The sequence below is a fragment of the Anolis sagrei genome, chromosome 8 (assembly GCF_037176765.1).
Source record: "Anolis sagrei isolate rAnoSag1 chromosome 8, rAnoSag1.mat, whole genome shotgun sequence".
NCBI lineage: Eukaryota > Metazoa > Chordata > Lepidosauria > Squamata > Dactyloidae > Anolis > Anolis sagrei.
In genome coordinates, this window is record NC_090028.1 from 24558353 (window position 1) to 24581563 (window position 23211).

Sequence of the window (23211 nt, forward strand, 5' to 3'; positions counted from 1 at the left end):
GTCTGGCAGGATCTCATGGCTATTTGGCTGGGCTTAAATTAAGTGTTGTTGGCTTTATGCCTCTCAGAGGAGACAACGTAGCCAAGGGATAGCTCTCTGGTCTGTCTCTGTTCTCAAGTTCATATTTCAAGTATACTCAAGTTCAGTGTTTTGGTTCATGCCTTTTTTTCTTGAAGGGTTTACCTTGGAAAAGTTTGTTACCTTGTTCATGGATTTATGTTTGAAGTACTGCTGTGAATTTTAGTGCTCTTGACTTTATGTACTTTGTCCTATTTTTAATACATTAGAGTCTCGCTTATCTGACCTTTGCTTATCTGACATTCCGTCTTATCTGAAGCTCTTCTCTGACGTTCCCCTTTTCCTCCACCATTTCCCCTTCCATTATTTATTTTATTTATTTATTGTTCATATACCCCGCTACCATCTCCCGCAGGACTCGGTGTGGCTTACAAGAGGCCAAGCCCAACAACATCATAAAAAACAACAACAGGAAAAACAACAAATAACTTATAAGAAACAAAACAATACAATAATAACACGACACATTTAAAAACATGAGGCAGGACCAAATGTGAAAATTTAAAATTAAATTAAATTAATTTAATTTTAAAGGAGCACTCTCCAATTCACAGCTTCTTATTCATGAAGATGAACCCACAAACTAGGGGTACATACACTATTGATTTAATGCAGTGGTTCCCAACCTTTTTTTAACGGGGACCACTTTGACCAGAGACCATTTGACCAGGGACCAATTTCCAGCTTAAGGATTACGAATCCGTTTTTGTTCAACTTTAGATTTGGTTTGTTTATTTGGGGTGCTGATTCAGAAAATTGCATTGGATAGACGACATCAGTTCTGGTTTCTGATACAGAGCATATGTCACCCAGTAGTCGCCATCTGCTTGCCCACAGACAGGGGCGGCTCGTCCATTACGCGAAGTAAGCGGTCGCAGAACACTTTTTTTTGTCAGGGGCGCAGAGGCGCCTCTGTAAATGCCCCTCGACCGTGACTTGAGGAGCGCCCCCTCAGCTCACAACAGCCCTAGCAGTCTGGGGGGAGCCTCGGCTTTCTTGCCTCACTGCCGGGCGATCCTCTTCCCAAAGGAGCCGGGCCCTTGAGCCTCGCCTAGCCCCTCTCGTTCCTGCTCCACCTGGCCACCGGGTGTGCGAGCAGAGCCGGCGCTCAATCGTTCGATCCCTTCCCCATGACCGGCTCCCTTTCCCGATCCCCCGGCGCTCCACCCGCCTCCTCTCCTTTCCCCAATACGCGGGTGGACCAAGGGGCGGAGCTGCCACGTCTGGCCTGCTTCGGGTCCAGAGGTGTGTCTGAAGACCCCAGCGTGCGCACCAAAAGTCGCCTCTTCTCCTGAAGGTAGGCGCATTGGTCCCAATGGCTGAAGAGAGAGAGAGAGAAAGAGAGAGAGAGACCTCCTCCGGCTGGAGGTATCTCCCACCTCCACTCCCTCCTTTGTTTTTGTGCCTACCTTCCGGAAAGGTGGGCATCTCCACCTCTCTCTCTGTCTCTCTCTCTGTCGGTCCCAATGACTGAGGAGAAAGTCAGGAGAAGAGGTGACTTTCGGTGCACATGCCTCCGGACCCAAAGCGGGCCAGGCAAGGGAGCAAATGCAGCAAGTGTAGTTACTGGGATGTATAGTTCACCTACAATCAAAGAGCATTCTGAACTCCACCAATGATGGAATTGAACCAAATATGGCACATAGAACTCCCACGACAAACAGAAAATATATATCAATGATTAGTTGAGGGGGGCGCCAAAATACTGTTTGCTTACCGTTGAAAATTACCTAGGGCCACCTCTGCCCACAGAAACCCGTATTGAATAATCTAGAGCTGATGTGGTAGTAGTCATTTTTCATGGGTAGTCAGCTCTCCCCTCCCAGCATCCCCGTTGCCTCGGCACTATTTATTTATTTATTTATTTATTTATGACTTTTCTATGCTGCCCTTCTCACCCTGAAGAGGACTCAAAGCAGCTTACAAGTTATTTGTACAAGTTATTAGATTGGCTTACAAGTTATTAGATTGGTATATAAGAGGGTTTTACAAGACCAGTCGCTCTCGTTGCTGTGTGGTTTCGAGACAATGGTGTAGAAATGCTGAGGCCACAGGTCATATTTTCGTTCTTGTGGACCACAGGTGGTCCACGGACCGCGGGTTGGGAACCATTGATTTAATGAATAGAATAGGATTGCCTTATTTGTCATTGTGCTAGTTCACAACAAAATTGCATGCATTTTCCCGCACACATCACAAAACCACACACCCATACTCCCACCACCACCTCACAGCCCCCAATGCCACATCATAGAATCATAGAATCCTAGAGTTGGAAGAGACCTGGTGGGCCATACAGTCCAACCCCATTCTATCAAAAAGCAGAAAATCACATTCACGGCACCCCTGACAGATGGCCATCCATCCTCTTTTTAGGCTTGGGCGGTTTCATTCGTTAATTTTGTAATTCGTTATTAATTCGTATTTAAATTAGCTTACGATCCAATATTGAGCCATGCAGGAATTGTGTGAGGAGTAATAAAGATTCGAAACAATTTTTTCAATTTATTTCGTAATTATTTCGAAATTATTTCGTAATTATTTCGTAATTATTTTCGCATGTCTGGTGCAAGTTTTATAGTTGTTGTTTGTTTTATCACACCAACAGTCAACAACAGAGGGAGAGGGAAGCTTCAGAAGTTCCTCCTGCCCCATTTGGAGGTTTTTTAAACATATTGTGCAATCTCATCAGTCATTAACGAATCGATTCGTAATTTTACGAAATTTCGTAAATTTTGAATTTTTTTAAAGGAAAATTTTGGAATTATTAAAAAAATGAAATGCAAGGACCCCCTAAAAACGAAACGAGTTTAGAACCAAATTTTTCCGTGGTTACCCAAGCCTACCTCTTTTTAAAAGCCTCCAAAGGAGCCCCCACCACAAATATCAAGTTCAATGCGAATTTGACAACTTGCTTGGGAACCATGGGGGTTGTGGTGTCACAAAGTCTCTAGACTTCTTTGCCAAGGAGTGCTGGTGCCTCACCAAACTAAAAATCCCAGGATACCATGGCAGTTAAAGTAGTGCCAAACTGCATTAATTCTACAGTGTAGATGCACCCTGGGAGAAGCTGCCATTGTGAGCTGCTCCCCATCTAATAGACCGGTCTCCATTTCTGGCATGCAGCCAAACAGCATGGCATCTCTATCAACAGGCTCACCTCCTTTTTACATCGAGAGTGAAATACTCATTTCGAACATATTGGTTTCAGTAGTCAATATGCAGATGTTTCATTGCAAGCAAAACAACCAGAAATTTCCTCTGGAAGTCCCCCAAGAGTTGAAGGCATCAATGATCAGGGGAGCCAAATGAGTGAAAGAGAGAGTTCACACAGGATCTAACGTGGAGGTGGCGGAGGTGCCCACACGCCTGATGTTTGCATCATGGCATCATCATGTGACCTTTGCTTTGGCTCTCAGCATTGACTGCAATTAACCTATCATCTTTCCGTCTCATCTCCGCTCTCTTTCTTTTCATTATTTCTTCGCTTATTTGCAAACCAAATTCAAAAGCTACACTGACTTGAACAAACCAGAAGTCATGACTCCACATTATTCAAAACCCAAATTCAAAAAAGTATTGCACTGAAAAACAGAAAAAGAATACTATGCAATCATCCTGTTCTATTATTATATTTACTATGATTATAATTATGAATCTCTGTGTGTATATCTATGTATGTATGTATGTATGTATGTGTATATATATATATTTCTGTATCCCGCTTTAATCTCTGTGATTAAGACAGGAGTATAAGAATAGGATATAGTGTCTAGATCCAGGGAAGTCTTGCTACTGCTCTATTTTGCCTTGGTTAGACCACACTTGGAATACTATGTCCAATTCTGGGCACCACAATTGAAGAGAGATATTGTCAAGCTGGAATGATATAGTCAAGCTGAAATAACCTTTTACAGAGGCTTTCTCCTTGGAAAGATTTGTTCAGATGGGCGTTGCCATTGCCTTCCTCTGAGGCTGAGAGAGAGTGACTTGCCCCAAGAGATATTGACAAGCTGGAATGTGTCCAGAGGAGGGCGACTAAAATGATCAAGGGTCTGGAGAACAAGCCCTATGAGGAGCGACTTAAAGAGCTGTGCATGTTTAGCCTGCAGAAGAGAAGACTGAGAGGAGATATGAAGCCATGTATAAATATGTAAGAGGAAGCCACAGGGAGGAGGGAACAAGCTTCCTTTCTGCTTCCCTGGAGATTAGGACGCGAAACAATGGCTTCAAACTACAAGAAAGGAGATTCCATCTGAACATGAGGAAGAACTTCCTGACTGTGAGAGCCGTTCAGCAGTGGAACTCTCTGCCTCGGAGTGTGGTGGAGGCTCCTTCTTTGGAAGCTTTTAAACAGAGGCTGGATGGCCATCTGTCAGGAGTGATTTGAATGCAATATTCCTGCTTCTTGGCAGGGGGTTGGACTGGATGGCCCATGAGGTCTCTTCCAACTCTTTGATTCTATGATTCTATGTAGAAAAAAAGTAGTTGGCTTGGGCCAACTTCGGCCCTCCAAGTGTGTTTTGGACTTCAAGTTGAAGTCCAAAACACCTGGAGTACCCCAGTTTGCCCATGTCTGCTGTAGATATAGAAAAGACACCAAAAAGCACAGCTATTGTCTTGGAACCAGCCAAACTAGCAGTCAAAATGACCCAGTGCCACTTCTGGATCGGCAAAGCCCAGCAGCAAGGACAGCTGGAGGAGAGATCTCTTTGCAATTGCCCATTTCTACATGCTATAAAGATTGCCCTGGACTTCCAAAAGGAGTCCCAAAGTTGGAGCACCAAAGCCAGCTTACCTCCTTTAGCAAAGTCGATTCGTATTCCTGCAGCTGCTCCTGGAAGCCGAAGTTGGGGCTGACGTAGGAGCGGACGGCTTTGGTGGCGGCCAGGCACTCTTCCCAGCCGAAGTCAGTCACGGTCATGAGGTAGGCCACCAAAAGAGTGGTGCTGCGGGAGACTCCGGCCAAGCTGCAGCAGCAAAACCAGAGATGCGACATCCCCAGTGATGCCCAAAGGAAAAGGACACTCCCGCAAGGAAGTTCTGCCTAAAATGAGGTTGCTCACCAGTGAATGAGGCATCCTCCACCGTGCAGTCGGCATTCATGAATGAACCTGATGCTCTCCTTAAAATGCTGTATCCTGGAAAAACAGAAGAAAAAACTTCATTGTTTGCCTAAATTCATTGCCTCTCAACTGATGAACCTAAGTTGTTTTCTAGCTTGCAGCACCGAGCATTGGTCTCCAAGCAGTAATAATAATAATAATAATAATAATAATAATAATAATAATAGTTTGGATTATAGATGTCGCCATATCAGGCGACAGTTACATTGAGGAAAAACAACATGAAAAACTCAGCCGTGATCGAGACTTCAAAATTGAACTGCAAAGGCTCTGGCATAAACCAGTCCAGATGGTCCCAGTGGTAATCGGCACATTGGGTGCAGTGCCAAAAATCTTAGCCGGCATTTGGAAACAAATTGACAAAATCACAATCTGTCCACTGCAAAAGGCCACCTTACTTGGATCTGCGCGCATCATTTGAAAATGCATCACACAGTCCTAAACGCTTGGGAAGTGTTCAGCTTGTGATTTTGTGATAAGAAATCCAGCATATAGATCTCATTTGCTGTATCATACTGTGTTTTTGTGTCAGTAAAATAATAATAATAATAATAATAATAATAATACACTTTATTTACATTCCGCTCTATCTCCCCTAGGGGACTCTGAATGGATTACTGTATACACATGTATAGGCAAAAATTCAATGCCTTTTTATACAGTGAACAACAATGACATACAATACACAAACAAAGGCAAAGGTTTCCCTTTTAAACTCCAGTGTCTGTTGCTAGTTCTCCAACCTCCATGGGGAGGTGCTCTTGTTCTAAGGACCCTGTTGTCTGTAAACCCCTCCTGGTTGTGTGTTGTCGGCACAGCTACATGGATACCTTTTACATTCCACGGAGGTAGTACCTATTGATCTACTCACATTTGCATGTTTTCAAACTGTTAAGTTGGCAGGATCTAGGGCTAACAGTGGGAGCTCACCTTAACCCACGGCTTCAAACTGCCAGCCTTCCGTTCAGCAGGTTTTATGGAGCTAGCAGTTTAATCCGCTGCGCTACCACAGGTTAAAGATTAGCTTCCAAGTACTGTAGCCTCCAGCATGTCACAGATGAAATCCAGGATGCATGTGGTCAAGCAATATCAGAGTGTGGTCAAGAGGGCAAAAGGGATCAATGAGGAAGAAAACATCATCTAGGACAATGTTTCTCAACCTTGCCGCAACCCCTTAATACAGTTCCTCATGTTGTGGTGACCCCCAACCATAACATTATTTTCGTTGCTACTTCATAACTGTAATTTTGCTATAGTAAGAATCGTAATGTAAATATCTCACAGGCAGGATGTATTTTCATTCACTGGACCAAATTAGGCACAAATACTCGATGTGCCCAAATTTGAATAGTGATAGGTTTGGGGTGGGGTTGATTTTGTTATTTGGGAGTTGTACTGGCTGGGATTTATAGTCCACCTACAATCAAAGAGCATGCTGAACTCCACCAATGATGGAATTGAACCAAACTCAGCACACAGAACTCCCATGACCAACAGAAAATTCTGGAAGTGTTTGGTGGGCATTGACCTTGAGTTTTGGAGTTGTAGTTCACCTACATCCAGAGAGCACTGTGGACTCAAACATTGATGGATCTGGACCAAATTTGGCACTGATATTCAATATGCCCAAATGTGAATTTGGTGGAGTTTCAGAATGTGTTCAGAAGAGTGACTTTCCCCAAACTCTGAGAAAATGCAAAGAAAGTTCATAGTTCTAGAACAGGCATGGGCAAACTTCAGCCTTCCTTCCAGCTTAAGCAGCTGAGGGGGGAAAGGAAAGGGCCTGAGGCTGTTAGGAATTGTGGGAGCTGAAGTCCAAAACATCTGGAGGGCCAAAGTTTGCCCATGCCTGTTCTAAGAGGGGCGTTCATTAAAGATTTCCCCTGACTCACTTCTGTTTTTCACAGGATGCTGAAACTGCCCATGTGTAATGATATAAGTCTCAATTGGTTATGTGCCAATTTCCAACGCAGAGCTGATAACACTTGATTTGACAGGTGCTGAAGTGGAGTAATTTGACAGGTGCTGAAGTTTGATAATAGACCCAGTGGAATAGAGAACAGTCCTCAAGTTCCTTTCCTTGAAAGGCTGCACACCAAAGGAGATGTTTGATGAGATGAAAGAGGTTTTTGGTGAGGATTCCCCATCATATGATGGAGTCGAGAACTGGCATCATCAATTCCAATGTGGTCGGACTTTGGTGCAAACAACTCTAATTCCAGAGCGACCCCTCTCTGCTACTGATAAACACACAATCCAGCAAGTGAAGGTCACCATTTTGGAAAATCGCACCGTAACCATTTGCCACCTAGCCCAAAATGTCAAGATGAGTGTGGAGTCCATGGGAAAAAATCACCCAAGACCATCTTCACCTCATAAGGTCTCTGCTCGTTGGGTCCTCTGGCTTCTCACACCTTTCCAGAAGCAGGAGTCAAATGTTCTCAGGCTCTATTGACAATGATGTGCCATGGAAACCAGGAGGACATTTTCCGCAGACTGATCACACAGGAGGAAAGCTGGGTCCGTTACGATGATCCTGAGACTCAAGTCCAGTCAATGCAATGGAAACATCAGGACTCATCACCTCCAAAGATGGCACGTGCCCAACTCTCAGCAGGCAAGATCATGCTCACAGTATTTTGGGACCAGCATGGAGGAGTATGGATGGATTTCCTAGCAAAGGGGACCATGATCACTGGGGCAGACTAGGCTTTACTGCTGCGGAAATTGCGGGAGGCCATCTAAACCAAGAGACAATGTGGCATGCTCACCAAAGGTGTCTGCCTTCTGCAAGACAATGCACTAGCTCACAACTCACCTGTTGCCCAAATAGAAGAAGCATGCTCCTGTGGTTCAAGACTGGTTCAAGATTGGGAAAGGCGTACGGCAAGGCTGCATCCTCTCACCCAACCTTTTTAACTTGTATGCAGAACACATCATGCGATGTGCGGGGCTGGATGAATGCAAAGCTGGGGTGAAAATTGCTGGAAGAAACATTAACAACCTCAGATATGCAGATGACACCACTCTGATGGCCGAAAGCGAGGAGGAGCTGAGGAGCCTTCTAATCAAGGTGAAAGAAGAAAGCGCAAAAGCCGGGTTGCAGCTAAACGTCAAAAAAACCAAGATTATGGCAACAAGAATGATTGACAACTGGAAAATAGAGGGAGAAACCGTGGAGGCCGTGACAGACTTTGTATTTCTAGGTGCAAAGATTACTGCAGATGCAGACTGTAGCCAGGAAATCAGAAGACGCTTACTTCTTGGGAGGAGAGCAATGTCCAGTCTCGATAAAATAGTGAAGAGTAGAGACATCAGACTGGCAACAAAGATCCGCCTAGTCAAAGCCATGGTATTCCCTGTAGTCACCTACGGATGTGAGAGCTGGACCTTAGGGAAGGCTGAGCGAAGGAAGATCGATGCTTTTGAGCTGTGGTGTTGGAGGAAAGTGCTGAGAGTCCCTTGGACTGCGAGAAGATCCAACCAGTCCATCCTCCAGGAAATAAAGCCCGACTGCTCACTGGAGGGAAAGATACTAGAGACAAAGTTGAAGTACTTTGGCCACATCATGAGGAGACAGGAAAGCCTAGAGAAGACAATTATGCTGGGGAAAGTGGAAGGCAAAAGGAAGAGGGGCCGACCAAGGGCAAGATGGATGGATGGCATCCTTGAAGTGACTGGACTGACATTGAGGGAGCTGGGGGTGGTAACGGCCGACAGGGAGCTCTGGCGTAGGCTGGTCCATGAGGTCACGAAGAGTCGGAGACGACTGAACGAATGAACAACAAAAGCTCCTGTGGCATGCTTCTACTGTAGTTCCCTTATCCATCCGATCTCATGGACTTCTACCTCTTTCCAACAAGGAAGTTCTTTTTGAAGGGCAAGCCTGTTTTAGATGATGAGACTCTGATTTCCAAAGTCATAACGTGGCTTTTGGAGCAACCTGTTGACTTCTACAAGCGAGGTGTTTACAGTTGCTTAAAAAGAGGAGAGAAGTGTGTCTCCTAGGTGGCACCCATGGAGAGAAGAGCTCGGAACTGAGCCAAGTCTCATTGCTCTCAGTCCACAGGAAGTGGGTCTGGGGAAATCTTTCAGGGTTTTGATTTGGTGTTTTGAGCATCCTTGCCATTTGAGAAGTCAACCATTCCTTCCACCCTTTGATACAAGGGCGACATGTCCCAGAATTCACTAACCATATTTCAATCTCAAATTCGTTCAAATCGGCCCCTTCTCCTTTTGTTTCTCAGAATGCCTTTTCTAAGTACACCAGGATTGTGAAATAAGTCTTAAATCACTATGCAAAAAATAGCCTCTTCGGAGCAAAACTTCCTTCCTTTGGCCCATTGCTTGGAAGCATGCTATGATTGCACACATTTTCTCTTTCAAAAAAGGCAAAGGATGGTGTGGAAAACTAGCTCCCCGAATCATGCTGAAGATGGGTTTTGTTGCATTTCTCAGGATGTTTTACTCATTGGAGAATCCGTAACCAAATCTTGGAATAGTTCCTTGGAATAGCACCTATTTTCCCCAAGTCATCATGGAAAGCATACTGAAAGTATAGGAACCAGTGAGTCTTAAATTAAGACTTAGGGTGCATCTACACCAGGCATGGGTAAACTTGGGCCCTCCAGGTGTTTTGGACTTCAGTGCCCACAATTCCTTAGAGCCGGTGGGAGTTGTGGGAGTTGAAGTCCAAAACTCCTGAAAGGCCAAAGTTTGCCCATGCCTGATCTACACTGTAGAATGAATGCAGTTTAGCATCATTCCATGTCAAGGCTCAATGCTATGGGATACTGAGAGTTGTAGTTTGGTGAGCCAAAGACTTTGTAAAATGACAACTCCCAGGATTCTAACGCATTGAGCCATGGCAGTTAAGGTGGTGTCAAAATGCTTTAATTCAGTGTAGATGCACCATTAGTCACTCTGAGAACAACTGGAAGGCCATGCTTTGCTCAACCTGATCATAAACAAAAACAAGGGAATTGTAGTGTGGTCTTAGGTGGAGATAACAGCAAGAACTTACAGGTTTTGATTGGAGGAGTCCGAGGCTGATATACAAAGGTAAGTCATGTCCTGAAATGGAAGCGAAAGAGTCATGACTTATAGGTTCAAATGTTCCAAGTTTCTCTGATGTTTCCAAACAGAAACTAGGACCCCTTTCTACGCTGTCATATAAAATCCAGATTATCTGCTTTGAACTAAATTATATGACAGCGTAGACAAATACAATCCAGTTCAAACTAGATAATGTGGATTATCTGCTTTGATATTTAGGATGATATGGCAGTGTAGGACACAACGGATCCAAACTACAGGAAACAATATTCTACCGAAACATTAAGGCCCCTTCCACATAGCTGTATAAAATCCACATTGAACTGGATTCTATGACAGTGTGGACTCAGATAACCCAGTTCAAAGCAGATAATATGGATTATCTGCCTTGATATTCTGGGTTATGTGGCTGTATGGAAGGGCCCTAGGAAGCACTTCTGGATGTTAAGAGCTGACCAACAGAGGAATAGGCTCTCTTTCTTTGAATGTCTTTAAAGGAAGATTGAATGGCTACCTGTTAGGAGTGCATTAGCTGGGGATGGACTAGGGGCCCTTCCACACAGTCCTATATCCCAGAATATCAAGGCAGGAAATCCCACATTATCTGAGTGTGGACTCAGATAACCCAGTTCAAAGCCGATCTTGTGGGATTTTATGCCTTGATATTCTGGGATATAGGATTGTGCAGAAGGACCCTAGATAAGGCAAACCCAGCCCCAGTGGGTGGATGTGGCCCCTTGGGCTCTTTTCTCAGGCTCTCCTCTCTCACACTGTCGTGCGCTGGGCCTGTAAAGAATTTCTTTTAGAACAGGACGTGAAACCTTTGCCCAGCGGGAAGCCAGGGGGCCCAAGGGGAAGTTCTCAGAGGTTTTCCACCACAAATGATCTTTAGATGGCTTGTGAAGTATAACAAAGTCTTTTATTAATGAACAATCAAACAGAAACTTCTCTTGTCTTCAATAAAGCTGAACAAATGCTTCCAGGCTTTATGCAACTGGTGGCTTCCTAACCTTGCCCACGAAGGACAGGCAACTGTCTCCAATAACTTCTTTACTTTAAAGGAAAACCCCCCTTTTTAACTTCTCCCAGGTTGACTGTAATCTAACCCTTACTGATGTGGGCTCCGCTGCCAGATCGAACCGTGTCTCGAAGCACCAAGTGGACCTACCAGTAAAGGTTTAGATATTCTCCAGCTGGAATTCTTTGGTCTTTAGGGCTGTTTTCCTGGAAATCTTTGGAGACTCTTAAGACTGTTTTCCTCCGGAAAGTCTTGATGCTCTTAAGACTCCCCCCCCCCCCCCCAGAAAGTCTTAAGAGTTTAAGCTTTTGTACAGGGGAAGCTTGCACATGTCCTGTACATTAGCTTTCCTTGCTGAGACTAACTAAAAAAAATGGCTCCCTTCCCTTCCCAATTGTGCTGAGCAAGGGGCGGAACCAAAACTTAACGATGATGGACAGGTGACTTGCCCTACGACTGCAACCAAAGGAAGCCACCTAACTGCAGAGTCCCTGAAACCCAGGACTGCAAGCAAACATTTAATACAAAGCAAATAAATTTGGAGCTCCTGGTACAGCCGTACCAGCACACACACCATCCTATCCCTTCCTTCTCTCTTTCCTTCCTTCCCTTCCTTCCTTACCTCCCTCTTTGTCCCTTACTTTCCCCTTCCTTCTCTTCTACCCCTTTGTCCTTCCTTCCCTCTTTCCTCCCTCCTTCCCTCTCTCTTTCTCCTTCCTTCCTTCCTTCCTTCCTTCCTTCCTTCCTTCTCTCCTTCCTTCATTCCTTCTCTCCTTCCTTCTCTCCTTCCTTCCTTCTCTGCCTGCCGCCTTCTCTGGAGGCTTTTCCACAGAGACTGTCTAGCAGGAGTTCTTTGATTGTGCCTTCTTGCCTGGCAGAGGGTTGGACCTTGGGGGTCTCTTCCAGATCTAGGATTCTAGGATTCTGTTTCAGGAGTTGGCAATATGGGGTTTAATGGATACACCTTTTTCTCTCCCATCCACCATCACATCCTGACGAAGGCCAACCCTTTTGGGAGCCAAACATTTCCCATCTTTCCTTCACTTTCTGCCTCCGAAAGAGAAGAGGAAGGGGAAGAAAGGGCAGGGAGGGGACTTGGGGTGAATCCCCTCCCTCCCTCCCGGCCTGCCCACAATGTGGCCCTCAAATTAGAAAGTTTGCCCATGCCTGGACTAGATGGCCTTTGAGGCCCCTTCTAGTTTTAAAATATGGATTTCCTTTCCAGGTGGGTTCCATGGCTGAGTGGGGATTCATACCTTGTTCTGTCTATCATAATGAGAGATTCGATTTCCAGGAGCAGCAATTGAACATATTTTATTTTGTTTTATTTTGGGAGGGAAAGGGAAAGTTTAGAAGCTGCAGAAAGGTCAAGGCCACAAAATCATGTGCTTCTAATATAAAGAAGTCATCCGCCTTGAGAGTGGCAGCCAACAACTGCATTGTCATAATTGATTAGATGGTTCCATAGGGCCACTCCCTCTCAACCTCACTGTCCTCATGTGAATTTTGTTGTTTTTGGTTTTTTTGAATTGCATCAAAATATAATTTTGCAAAAACATTGCACCAGCAAAATCTCCCAGATGGAGGCAAATGCCTAATGCCTCCAAGTTTCTCCTCCTGATTTGTCCCCAAATCTGACATTCGAACAAGGCGCAAGCAATGCTCCCCAAAGCGCCTGTTCCAACCCTGGGAACGGAGCCCCTTTCTCGGGCTTTTGCCAGAAGGAGGGGCATGGGAACAGCGCTTGGCTCTGCAGTTCTTTGGCTAAATCTGCCATTGACATATTGCTCAATGAAGCCATGCCTTTCCGGTTCCTCTTTTCCTCCAGCTTCCTTCAGTCCATCATGTCGTAAGACTTTTGTGTCTGGCAAAGTTGAGAGACATAAGAGTGTCTCTACACCAGGCATGGGCCAACTTGGGCCCTCCCTCCAGGCGTTTTGGACTGCAACTCCCACAATTCCTAACAGCCGGTAGGCTGTTAGGAATTGTGGGAGTTGCAGTCCAAAACACCTGGAGGGAGGGCCCAAGTTGGCCCATGCCTGCTCTACACTGTAGAATGAATGCAATGTTAGAGATTCATGGGAATTCTAGTTTTTGAAGGTCTGTAGACTTCTCTGCCAAGGAACGGCTCATCCAGTTACAACATTCAGCATTCCATAGCATTGAGACATAGTGGTTAAAGTGGAGTCAAACCGCATTAATTCCACAGTGTAGATGCACCTACAGAGTCTAACAGGCAAATGGCTATTCCAGCTTTTCACTTTAACACGACTCCAAATTTCTTATCAAGAAATTCTTGGGAAACAAAACAATAGGTGATCAATGCATCTGTTGTTGTTGTTGTTGTTGTTGTGTGTACCTTCAAGTCGCTTCTGACCCTACAGTGGATCTATCACAAGGCTTTTCCTGGCAAGGTCTGTTCAGAAGTGGTCTGCCATGGACTTTCTCCGAAGCTGACTTAACCAAGTTGGAGCCCCCGGTGACGCAGTGGGTTAAACCCTTGTGTTGGCAGGGCTGAAGACCGACAGGTCGCAGGTTCAAATCCAGGGATGAGCTCCCTCTACTGCTCCAGCTCCTCATGCGGGAACACGAGAGAAGCCTCCCACAAGGATGATAAAACATCATAGAATCATAGAATCAAAGAGTTGGAAGAGACCTCATGGGTCATCCAGTCCAACCCCCTGCCAAGAAGCAGGAATATTGCATTCAAATCACCCCTGACAGATGGCCATCCAGCCTCTGTTTAAAAGCTTCCAAAGAAGAAGCCTCCACCACACTCCGGGGCAGAGAATTCCACTGCTGAACGGCTCTCACAGTCAGAAACATCAAAAACATTCAGGCGTCCACTGGGCAACATCCTTGCAGACGGTCAATTCTCTCACACCAGAAGTGACTTGAAGTTTCTCAAGTTACTCCTGACATGACAAAAACTGAACCAAGTTCACCCACTGGTTTTAATGGGTGACTAAATGTGATTCAAACCCTGGTCTCCAGCATCCTAGGGTGCATCTATATTGTAGAATAAATGTAGTTTTGTACCACTTTAATTGCCATGGTTCAAGACAGGCATGTAGCCGGGGGGGGGGGGGGGCTCGGGGGGCTTCAGCCCCCCCCCCCCCCCGAAATTCTCATGGTGGTTCGCGAAAAGGCCTTACTGGTGCATTATTTAAACTGTTATGTTTATTAATATCATGATTTAATCACCATTCTCAATATATCCCATATGCATGGGGGTATTGGGGTAATGATACAAAAGGTTTGCTAGGCTAGACCCTCTTTCACTCAGACTCAGCCCCCCCCCCCCGAAACTCAGCCCCCCCCCGAAACCCCCCCTGAAATTTCTTTAGCCCCCCCCCCCCCCCCCCCGAAACGAAATCCTGGCTACGGGCCTGGTTCAAGACTATGGAATCCTGAGATTTATAGTTTGGCATTCTTTGGAAAAGAAGGCTTAATGTTCTATATCAAACCACATCTTCCAGGATTCCATAGCATTGAACTAGGGGAATTTAAGTGGTATCAAACTGCATTAATTCTATTGTGTGTAGATGCACACTAACCATCAAGTTTGTTCTCCTGTACCCACAAAAATAAATATTCCATATAGATAAACTGAAATATCACTACATTAGAGGGCAATACAATTAATTGCATGACATTTCCTGCATGAAATGCATGTGTTCTTGTGTCCTTAAATTGCCCGTTGACTTATGGCAACCTCATGAATTTATCAGGGTTTCTTTAGGCAAGGAAGACTTTAAAGTGGGAAGGAAATGTGTTTGTGCCTTCAAGTTGCCTATCGACTTAGGGTGACATCACGAATTCCATGGGGTTTTCTTAGCCACACAATTACTTGTGAGACTGTGCTGCCATCTAACGGCAATACAGATTGAGCATCCCTAAATACTCCAAAATTGTCCACATTAATGGCTGGGATAGTGACAATTTTGCTTTCCGATGGCCCAAAGTACACAAGCCTTGTTCATTGCGCAATTAAAAATGTGTATACAATGCCCTTTAGGCTATGTGTATCAGGTGTAAATGAAACATCAATGGATTTCATGTTTAGACACTAAGATATCTCATTATAAATATGTATTAGTATTGCAAAATCCTTCATTTACACTTACTTCTAACACAGGTTTGGCGTTGTTATGCACCGACAAGATGTGTGTGATGCCATGTTTCACCAGGTTCTCTCTGTCTTCAGAATCTGGAAGGAGACAAAGGTTCCCAAAGACCCAAATTGAACAAATAGTTAAATCTCCTGAAATGGAAAACCAGACTGTGAACTTTAACATTTATTCTTGCCCTTTGAGGGGTGCATCTCTACACTGTGGAATTGATGCAGTTTGACACTATTTTAATTGCCATACTCAATGCTATGTATAGAGTTCCCAGGAGTTGTAGTTTTAGAAGGTCCTTCGCCTCATCTGCCAAATGGTGCCTCACCAATACTACAAATCTCATCAGCCCATAGCATTGAACCATGGCAGTTAAAGTAGTCAATCTGCATTAATTTTACAGTGTAGATGCATCCTCAGGCTACATAATAATAATAATAATAATAATAATAATAATAATAATAATTGTATTTCTTACCTGCCTATCCTCATGGCTCGAAGCAGGTTACAGAACAATTAGAACACATAATGTTGGAAACAGCAACCTTCTTCAAGCCTCCACTAGTAATTTGTTTGTATATAATTCAGATTGCTTACTATAATGTATATGTGTGTGTTGGTATGCGGTTTTCCTTAACTCTTTGATGTGGGAGGGGCTGCAGACCACATGAACAGATCTGGGACTGTTCAGGACTCAGACCCCATTTTTAGAAGGAGACTCTATTAGACTCTCAGAAGAGAAAGATGCTTGAGGGCCCTTCAGCACAGTTCTATATCCCGGAATATCAAGGCAGAAAATCCCACATTATCTGAGTGTGGACTCAGATAACCCAGTTCAAAGCACATATTGTGGGATTTTCTGCCTTGATATTCTGGGATATAGGGTTGTGTGGAAGGGACCTTAGACCTTGGTTTGTTGATTCTAAGAAAGATGCCCTGTGTTACCTTGATATGTGTGTATTGGTAAGCGGTTTTCCTTAACTCTATATTGCGGGAGGGGCTGCAGACCATGTGATCAGATCTGAGACTGTTCAGGACTCAGATTCCATTTTAAAAACAGTACAGTTTAGACGCCAGTAGAAACAGTATGCTTTAGAGAATCTATTAGACTCTCAGACTGGAGAGATGCTTTGGACTTTGGACTGTTGATTGCAAGATAGATGCCCTGTGTTACCTGCACAGAGAAATTCCTTCCAATCCTATTGGCAACTGGATTGACATGCAAAGTTCCTGCATGCTGAATACATGAAGTTTGTGAGTACACCAACTATGTTACTTTTAAAGAAGTCTATTTTATTTTTGGTCTCTTGAGAGCATGATTTAAAGCAAAAGTTTTTAAGGGAGAACAGATGTTTTTGAGCAACTGAAAGAACACTTCTGAAACTCTGCTATATATGTTTTTTGTGCATTGGCATATCTTTGTCCCCAATAGTTCAAAGAGATATCTAGGTATAGCAGTCTTAACAGCTGCGAAACCTAAATTACCTTGCATGAATACTAGTGGATATTTACTACTAAGGAGAAGGTTGACTCAAGTGAGTTTTCTAACTTTTCTCAGGAAGATTCCCAGTTTTCCCAAATGATAATGAACACCATTTTTCAAAAGACCATCAGAAGACACATATTTCTGAAGGTCTTAGGAACCCCCTTGGCAGAGAAGGCTGAAGATATCTCTGCCTGTTCTTCTCTTCCTTTTTGGAAACAGATGGTGAATTTTCCCACCAAAAGCCCTCCTCTGCTGTGATTGCAGGTGAACTATAAGTCCCAGCAACTATGACTCCAAATGTCAAGGTCTGTTTCCCCCAAATTCCACCAAAGGATTATGGTATCAGTTTCCCAAAAGATTATGGTATCAATTTTCCAAAACATAAACACTGCATAAACAATGCAGATACACCTATTAAAACATACCTCTACAAAAGCTACACACCAAAATCTATTTCTATAAAATACATATTAAAATACTCAAAACAGAGATTAAAGAAAGCTCACACATTTAAAACTCAAGACTGTCTGGGTACACATATTCCATATCCTCTAGGAGAAGTTGGAAAATGCTCACCTCTGATGTTTCCAAGGTACAGCCCCCCAACAACCTAAGAAAAATCATGAAAAAATAATTAGGTTCATGGATGTATATTGCAGGAAACAGAGAAGGCATGGCTTACAAATCCAGCTCTCCTGGTTCATAAAGCACAACAAGAAATCTAAACACAAGACTTTTCTGCTATGACCTTCCAAACAGACAATGCTTGACTTTAAACTAGAAGCTTAGGTCCCTGGGGTTGAGATACCTAGGCTCTTTTTAGTGTTTCTATAGCAGCCAGGTCCAACAAACAATCCCTGGACTTGGCTGCAGAGATACACCCGTGGCATGCACGAGGGTGCTATTTTTAAATGCTTGCCAAAACATTGCATGGACCTGAATTAAGGCTCTGAAACAAAATAGGTTCCTTTCCTTTGCTTCTCATATACTGAAAGCATTCACCTCATACGGTGCTGAATAATTAAAGGGGGACCTTCTGTTTAAGCAGTGAGGTTTTCCTCTTCCTAAATCAAAAGATATCTAAGACGTGAAGGTTCAGGTAGAAATAGTGGGTGAATAGTCTTTATTTCAGTGTTTCTTAACCTGGGGGGGGGGGGGGCGTGAAGGGGGTTCAGAAGGTCACCAAAGACCATCAGAAGACACATATTTAGCAGAGAAGGCTGAAGATCTCTCCGCCTGTCCTTCTCTTCCCTTTTGGAAACAGATGGTGAATCTTCCCACCAAAAGCCCTCCTCTGCTGTGTTTGCAGGTGAACTATAAATCCCAGCAACTATGACTCCAAATGTCAAGGTCTGTTTCCCCCAAATTCCACCAAATTCACATTTGGACATATTGAGTATTTGTGCCAAGTTTGGTCTAGATCCAAACAGTGCACTCTGGTTGAAGGTGAACTACAATTCCAAAACTCAAGGACATTGTCCACCAAACCCTTCCAGTATTTTCTGTCACTCGTGGGAGCTCTGTGTGCCAAGTTTGGTTCAATTCCATCATTGTTGGAGTTCAGGGTGCTTTTTGATTGCGGGTGAACTATAAATCCCAGCAACTACAACTCCCAAATGGCAAAATCAATCCCACCCCAACCCTAGCAGTATTACTGGGTATTTGTGCTAAATTTGGTCCAGTGAATGAAAATGCATCATGCATGTCAGATATTTACATGACAATTCGCAACAGTAGCAAAATGACAGTTATAAAGTAGCAATGAAAATAATGTTATGGTTGGGGGTCACCACAACATGCAGGACAGACTGTATTAAGGGGTTGTGGCATAAGGAAGGCTGAGAACCACTGTTGTAGAGGGCATTTCAACATCAGATGCCCGCCCTTCATTCTAGTTATGTATCAATAACAAAAGCAACAGCAACAATAACAATAACAGAACAGGAAGAATGTCTTTATGTGGGTCAGGGATCTAATTTTAAGAACGGTGACTTTCAAGCTATTTCGGGACATTGAACGTAATTGATCCTTCTTGTGCCACTTAGGCAGCTGCCTGATAATGTAAACTGAACTAATGCAACAACTTTATGCTAAATAGAAGGGAAATTCTAATACATAAATATAAGATGCCGAGCCCTATATTATCCCTGAACATTATTCCCATACACTGGCAAACTGAAACTAAGAATATGGTTTATAATCCAGTGCCATCAGGTTGGTTTATGGGAGAGGGGAAATTTGGGCTCATCGCTTCTACTCTCACTCTCTTTACCTGTGTCCTAACATTTGCTCCTCTTTGCCACCTGTTTAACGAAGGCTGTCTTCTTCAAACAAAAATGCAAAACTGTGAGGTTCACATAAAAGACAGTTATAAAATATTCCCTCCTTACTTTATGGTAAGTTTTAGTGGCATGCAAGGATCATTTTACCTTACTCATCCCAGTCCCCATGGCAGTTTTATAGTTCTCAGAAGTCCTGTTCAGACACACTTGGACATGTGCAAAACCACAGCCGTTCGCACTGGTTTTCCCTCCTTGTTCATCAGAGAACTGCAAAATAATAGAAGGAGGGAGGGAGGGAAGGAGAGAGGGAAGAAGGAAGAAGGAAGAAGGAAGGAAGGAAGGAAGGAAGGGAGGGAGGGAGGGAGGGAGGGAGGGAGGGAGGGAGGGAGGGAAGGAAGGAAGGAAGGAAGGAGGAAAGAAGGAAGGAAGGAAGGAAGGAAGGAAGGAAGGAAGGAAGGAAGGAAAGAGGGAAGGAAAGAAGGTGAGAGAGAAGGAAGGAAGGAAGGAAAGAAGGAAGGAAGGGGAGAAAGAAGGATGGAAGGAAGGAAGGAAGAAGGAAGGAAGGAAGGAAGGAAGGAAGGAAGGAAGGAAAGAAAGAGGGAAGGAAAGAAGGTGAGAGAGAAGGAAGGAAGGAAGGAAGGAAAGAAGGAAGGAAGGAGAGAAAGAAGGAGGGAAGGAAAGAAGGAAGGAAGGAAAGAAGGATGGAAGGAAGGAGAGAAGGAGGGAGGGAAGGAAGGAAGGAAGGAAGGAAGGAAGAAAGAAAAGAAAGAAAGAAGGAAGGAAGGAAGGAAGGAAGGAAGGAAGGAAGGAGAGAAGGAAGGAGGGAGGGAGGGAGGGAGGGAGGGAGGAAAGAAAGAAATCTTATGGCTGAAACTCATTTTTCTCTGGTGGCGTATTGGCTTCTGAATGTATCCTCTATCATCATGCCACTGATCTAGATCAATCTACAATTTATCTATATCAGTGGCATGGACACTGATCTAGAGGCAAAATTGCAGCCTACTTACCAATTCTGCTGAATCTCCGGAGCCTAAGAGACACAGCAAGCAATCATTAAGATGTAAGGTCGCAGCAGGACGTAGAGAGATGTGAATGGGGAGACTGGGGGATCCCTTCCAGATCTGTGGCGACATGTGATCATGGGTTACCGGTTCCTATGTAAGGCATCCCATCCCTTCCTTCCTCCTTCCCCCTCCCAACCTGGCTGTTTCCACCCATCTCAGCTCCATGAGTCACGGTGCTGCAGCTGTTATTGCCAAGTGAAGTGTCCAATGCACTGATGCAATGCAGAGATGTGACTTTTGAAAAGCCTAATTCGGGAAGAGCCAGCCACTGGGAGAAAGTCAGGAAACGCTTGCTTTACAGCCCGCTTTTAATCCAGTTTGAGTCTGGGCTTCTTTGCTGAAGTTAGCAGCAAGAAAGCTAGCCTTGAATTGGGGCCAGCTTCTAAATGATCCAACAAAAGGCTTTTTGCTTCCCCTGTGGTTCTGTTTCCTCCTGCCTGGAAAGCTCATTCATTCACTCTGTCCCAGTTTGCATCTTCAATGCTGGTTTCTATAGGGATAAAGAAAGCTAAGGGTCTCTATTTTGGAACAATATAGGTTTTTCTACCCCACCTTCCAATGGTCCTCCATGACCTTCTGCCAAGGAAACTAGTCCAATATGAGCTAGGCAAAACAACGGTTAGGTGGATCTGTAATTGGTTAAGTGAATGAACCCAGAGGGTGCTTCTCCCCTGTGCTTCCTCCTCTTCATTCTGGAAAGAAGTGGCGAGTGGAGTGCCATCAGCACGTTTCTTCCTAGGCCCACTCCTGTTCAGGATCTTGATTAATGACTTAGAGGAAGGGTCAGAAGGCAGGATCATGAGGTCTGCAGAAGAGACCAAATTGGGGAGGGAGAGCCAATACTCCAGAAGACAGGAGCAGAATTCAAAACGATCATCTCAGATTAGAGAGGTGATTGGCAAAAATTAACACAATGGAAGTTCAAGAGGGACAAATGCAAGAGACTCCACTTAGGCAGAAAAAAGGAAATGCAAAGCGACAATGGGGATGAGGCCTGGCTTAAGAGCAGGATGTATGAAAAATATCATGGAGAGGAAAGTGAACATGAGCCAGGAATGTCATGCGGTGGCTAAAAAAGCCAATGAGATTTTGGCCTGCATCAAGAGGAGCCTAGTGCCTAGATCCAGGGAAGTCATGCTACCCCTCTTTTTTATTATGCCTTGGTCAGACCACTTTACCTGGAATCACACTGTGTCCAATTCTGGGCACCGCAGTTGAAGGGAGATGTTGACAAGCTGGACTGTGTCCAGAGGAGGGTGACTAAAATGATCAAGAGGCTGGAGAACAAGCCCTATCAGGAGTGTCTTAAAGAGCTGAGCATGTTTAGCCTTCAGAAGAGAATTGTAGAATCATAGAGTTGGAAGAGACCTCATGGGCCATCCACTCCAACCCCCTGCCAAGAAGCAGAAATATTGCATTCAAAGCACCCCCGACAGATGGCCATCCAGCCTCTGTTTAAAAGCTTCCAAAGAAGGACCCTCCACCACACTCCAGGGCAGAGAGTTCCACTGCTGAACGGCTCTCACAGTCAGGAAGTTCTTCCTCATGTTCAGATAGAAGGCTGAAAGGAGACATGATGAGGGCCAGGGATGAAGAGGTGAGCCCAGGGAAGTCGGAGGGAGCAGGCTTCCTTTCTTCTGCCCTGGTGACTAGGACATGGAACAATAGCTTCAAACTAAAGGAAAGGAAGGACATTCCACCTGAACCTGAAGAAGAACTTCCTGATTGTGCAAGAGAGCTGTTCAGCAGTGGAACTCTCTGCCCCTGAGTGTGGTGGAGGCTCCTTCTTTGGAGGCTTTGAAGCAGAGACTGGATGGCCATCTGTCAGGAATGCTTTGAATGTGATTTTCCTGCTTCTTGGCAGAATGAGGTTGGAATGGATGGCCCACCAGGTCTCTTCCGACTCTAGGATTCTATAATTCTATGATTGGATCATGTTTTTCTCTTGCTGCACCGAGATCCGGAAAGCACACTGGCAAATGAACAGCCCATGCGACGCGAGAGATATTTTTAGGCACATCGCTCCAGGCATAGTGCTAGCATTGAGAGTTCAATCTCTCCCAGCCCAAATGAATAACTAGGATGCTAATCAGATATAAGGGAGATAGAGTACTAGGGACTGAACAATAGCAGAGAAACGCATGAGGCTGTTTCCCAAAAATAGAGCTCTGTATGACCAATAAATTAAGGTTGCCAGGCCCTGGGGTTTCAGGGCTCAGTCTTGAGGAAGATCACCTTCTTTAAGGAGATGGACCATGGTGATATTGCAACTGATTGATTGTAATGTCTGTTACACAAACCGGACAGCTTACATAATGAAGGCCTGGGGATATTTCACTGTTATGCACAAAGTGGATTGCACTCTTAAAAGCCTAGGGCATGTTGTTGCTGTCTGGATGAGGACGAACAAGCTGAAGATTAATCCCGACAAGACAAAGGTCCTCCTGGTTGATTGTAAACCAGACCGGGGTATAGGGTGGCAACCTGTGCTGGACGGGGTTGCACTCCCCCTGAAGTCACAGGGGGTCCTCCTGGATTCTTCACTTACGTTTGAGGCTCAGGCGTCGGTGGTGGCCGGGAGAGCTTTTGCACAATTAAGACTCGTGCGCCAACTGCGACCGTACCTCGGGAAGGCGAATCTGGCCAGGGTGGTCCACGCCTTAGTCACCTCTAGACTGGACTACTGCAATGCACACTACATGGAGCTGCCCTTGAAAATGGCCCGGAAATTTCAGATGATCCAACGGGTGGCAGCCAGGTTGTTAACTGGGGCTCCTTAGAGAGAGAGGTCATCCCTCCTGTTCAAGGAGCTCCACTGGCTGCCATTCATCTACTGGACCCAATTCAAGGTGCAGGTTCTTACCTACAAAGCCCTGAACGGTTTGGGTCCCGCCTACCTGTGTGATCGCATCTCCATATACGAACCCACACAATCCCTCCGATCATCCGGAGGGGCCCTGCTCTCGATCCCACCAGCCTCG

At 44.7% G+C, this 23211-nt stretch overlaps 1 protein-coding gene across 2 annotated transcripts in view; it reads right to left on the reverse strand.

Moving 5' to 3' along the window:
* Window positions 1–20444, reverse strand: part of LOC132783265 (dual specificity protein phosphatase 22-A-like) — a 28072-nt gene extending 7628 nt beyond the window's left edge. The window contains exons 1-7 of one of the 2 annotated variants that reach the window (XM_060788387.2): window positions 20174–20443; window positions 19314–19433; window positions 17461–17494; window positions 15405–15487; window positions 10228–10277; window positions 5145–5219; window positions 4877–5048 (exon numbers count right to left, since the gene is read on the reverse strand). In XM_060788387.2, the coding sequence (XP_060644370.2) occupies window positions 4877–5048; window positions 5145–5219; window positions 10228–10277; window positions 15405–15487; window positions 17461–17494; window positions 19314–19433; window positions 20174–20299 (660 nt within the window). In that variant the 5' untranslated portion in view covers window positions 20300–20443. Of the gene's footprint in view, window positions 1–4876; window positions 5049–5144; window positions 5220–10227; window positions 10278–15404; window positions 15488–17460; window positions 17495–19313; window positions 19434–20173 lie in introns of both variants that reach the window. The other variant, XM_067471052.1, reaches the window with a different exon arrangement.
* Between the last annotated feature and the right edge of the window lie 2767 nt (window positions 20445–23211).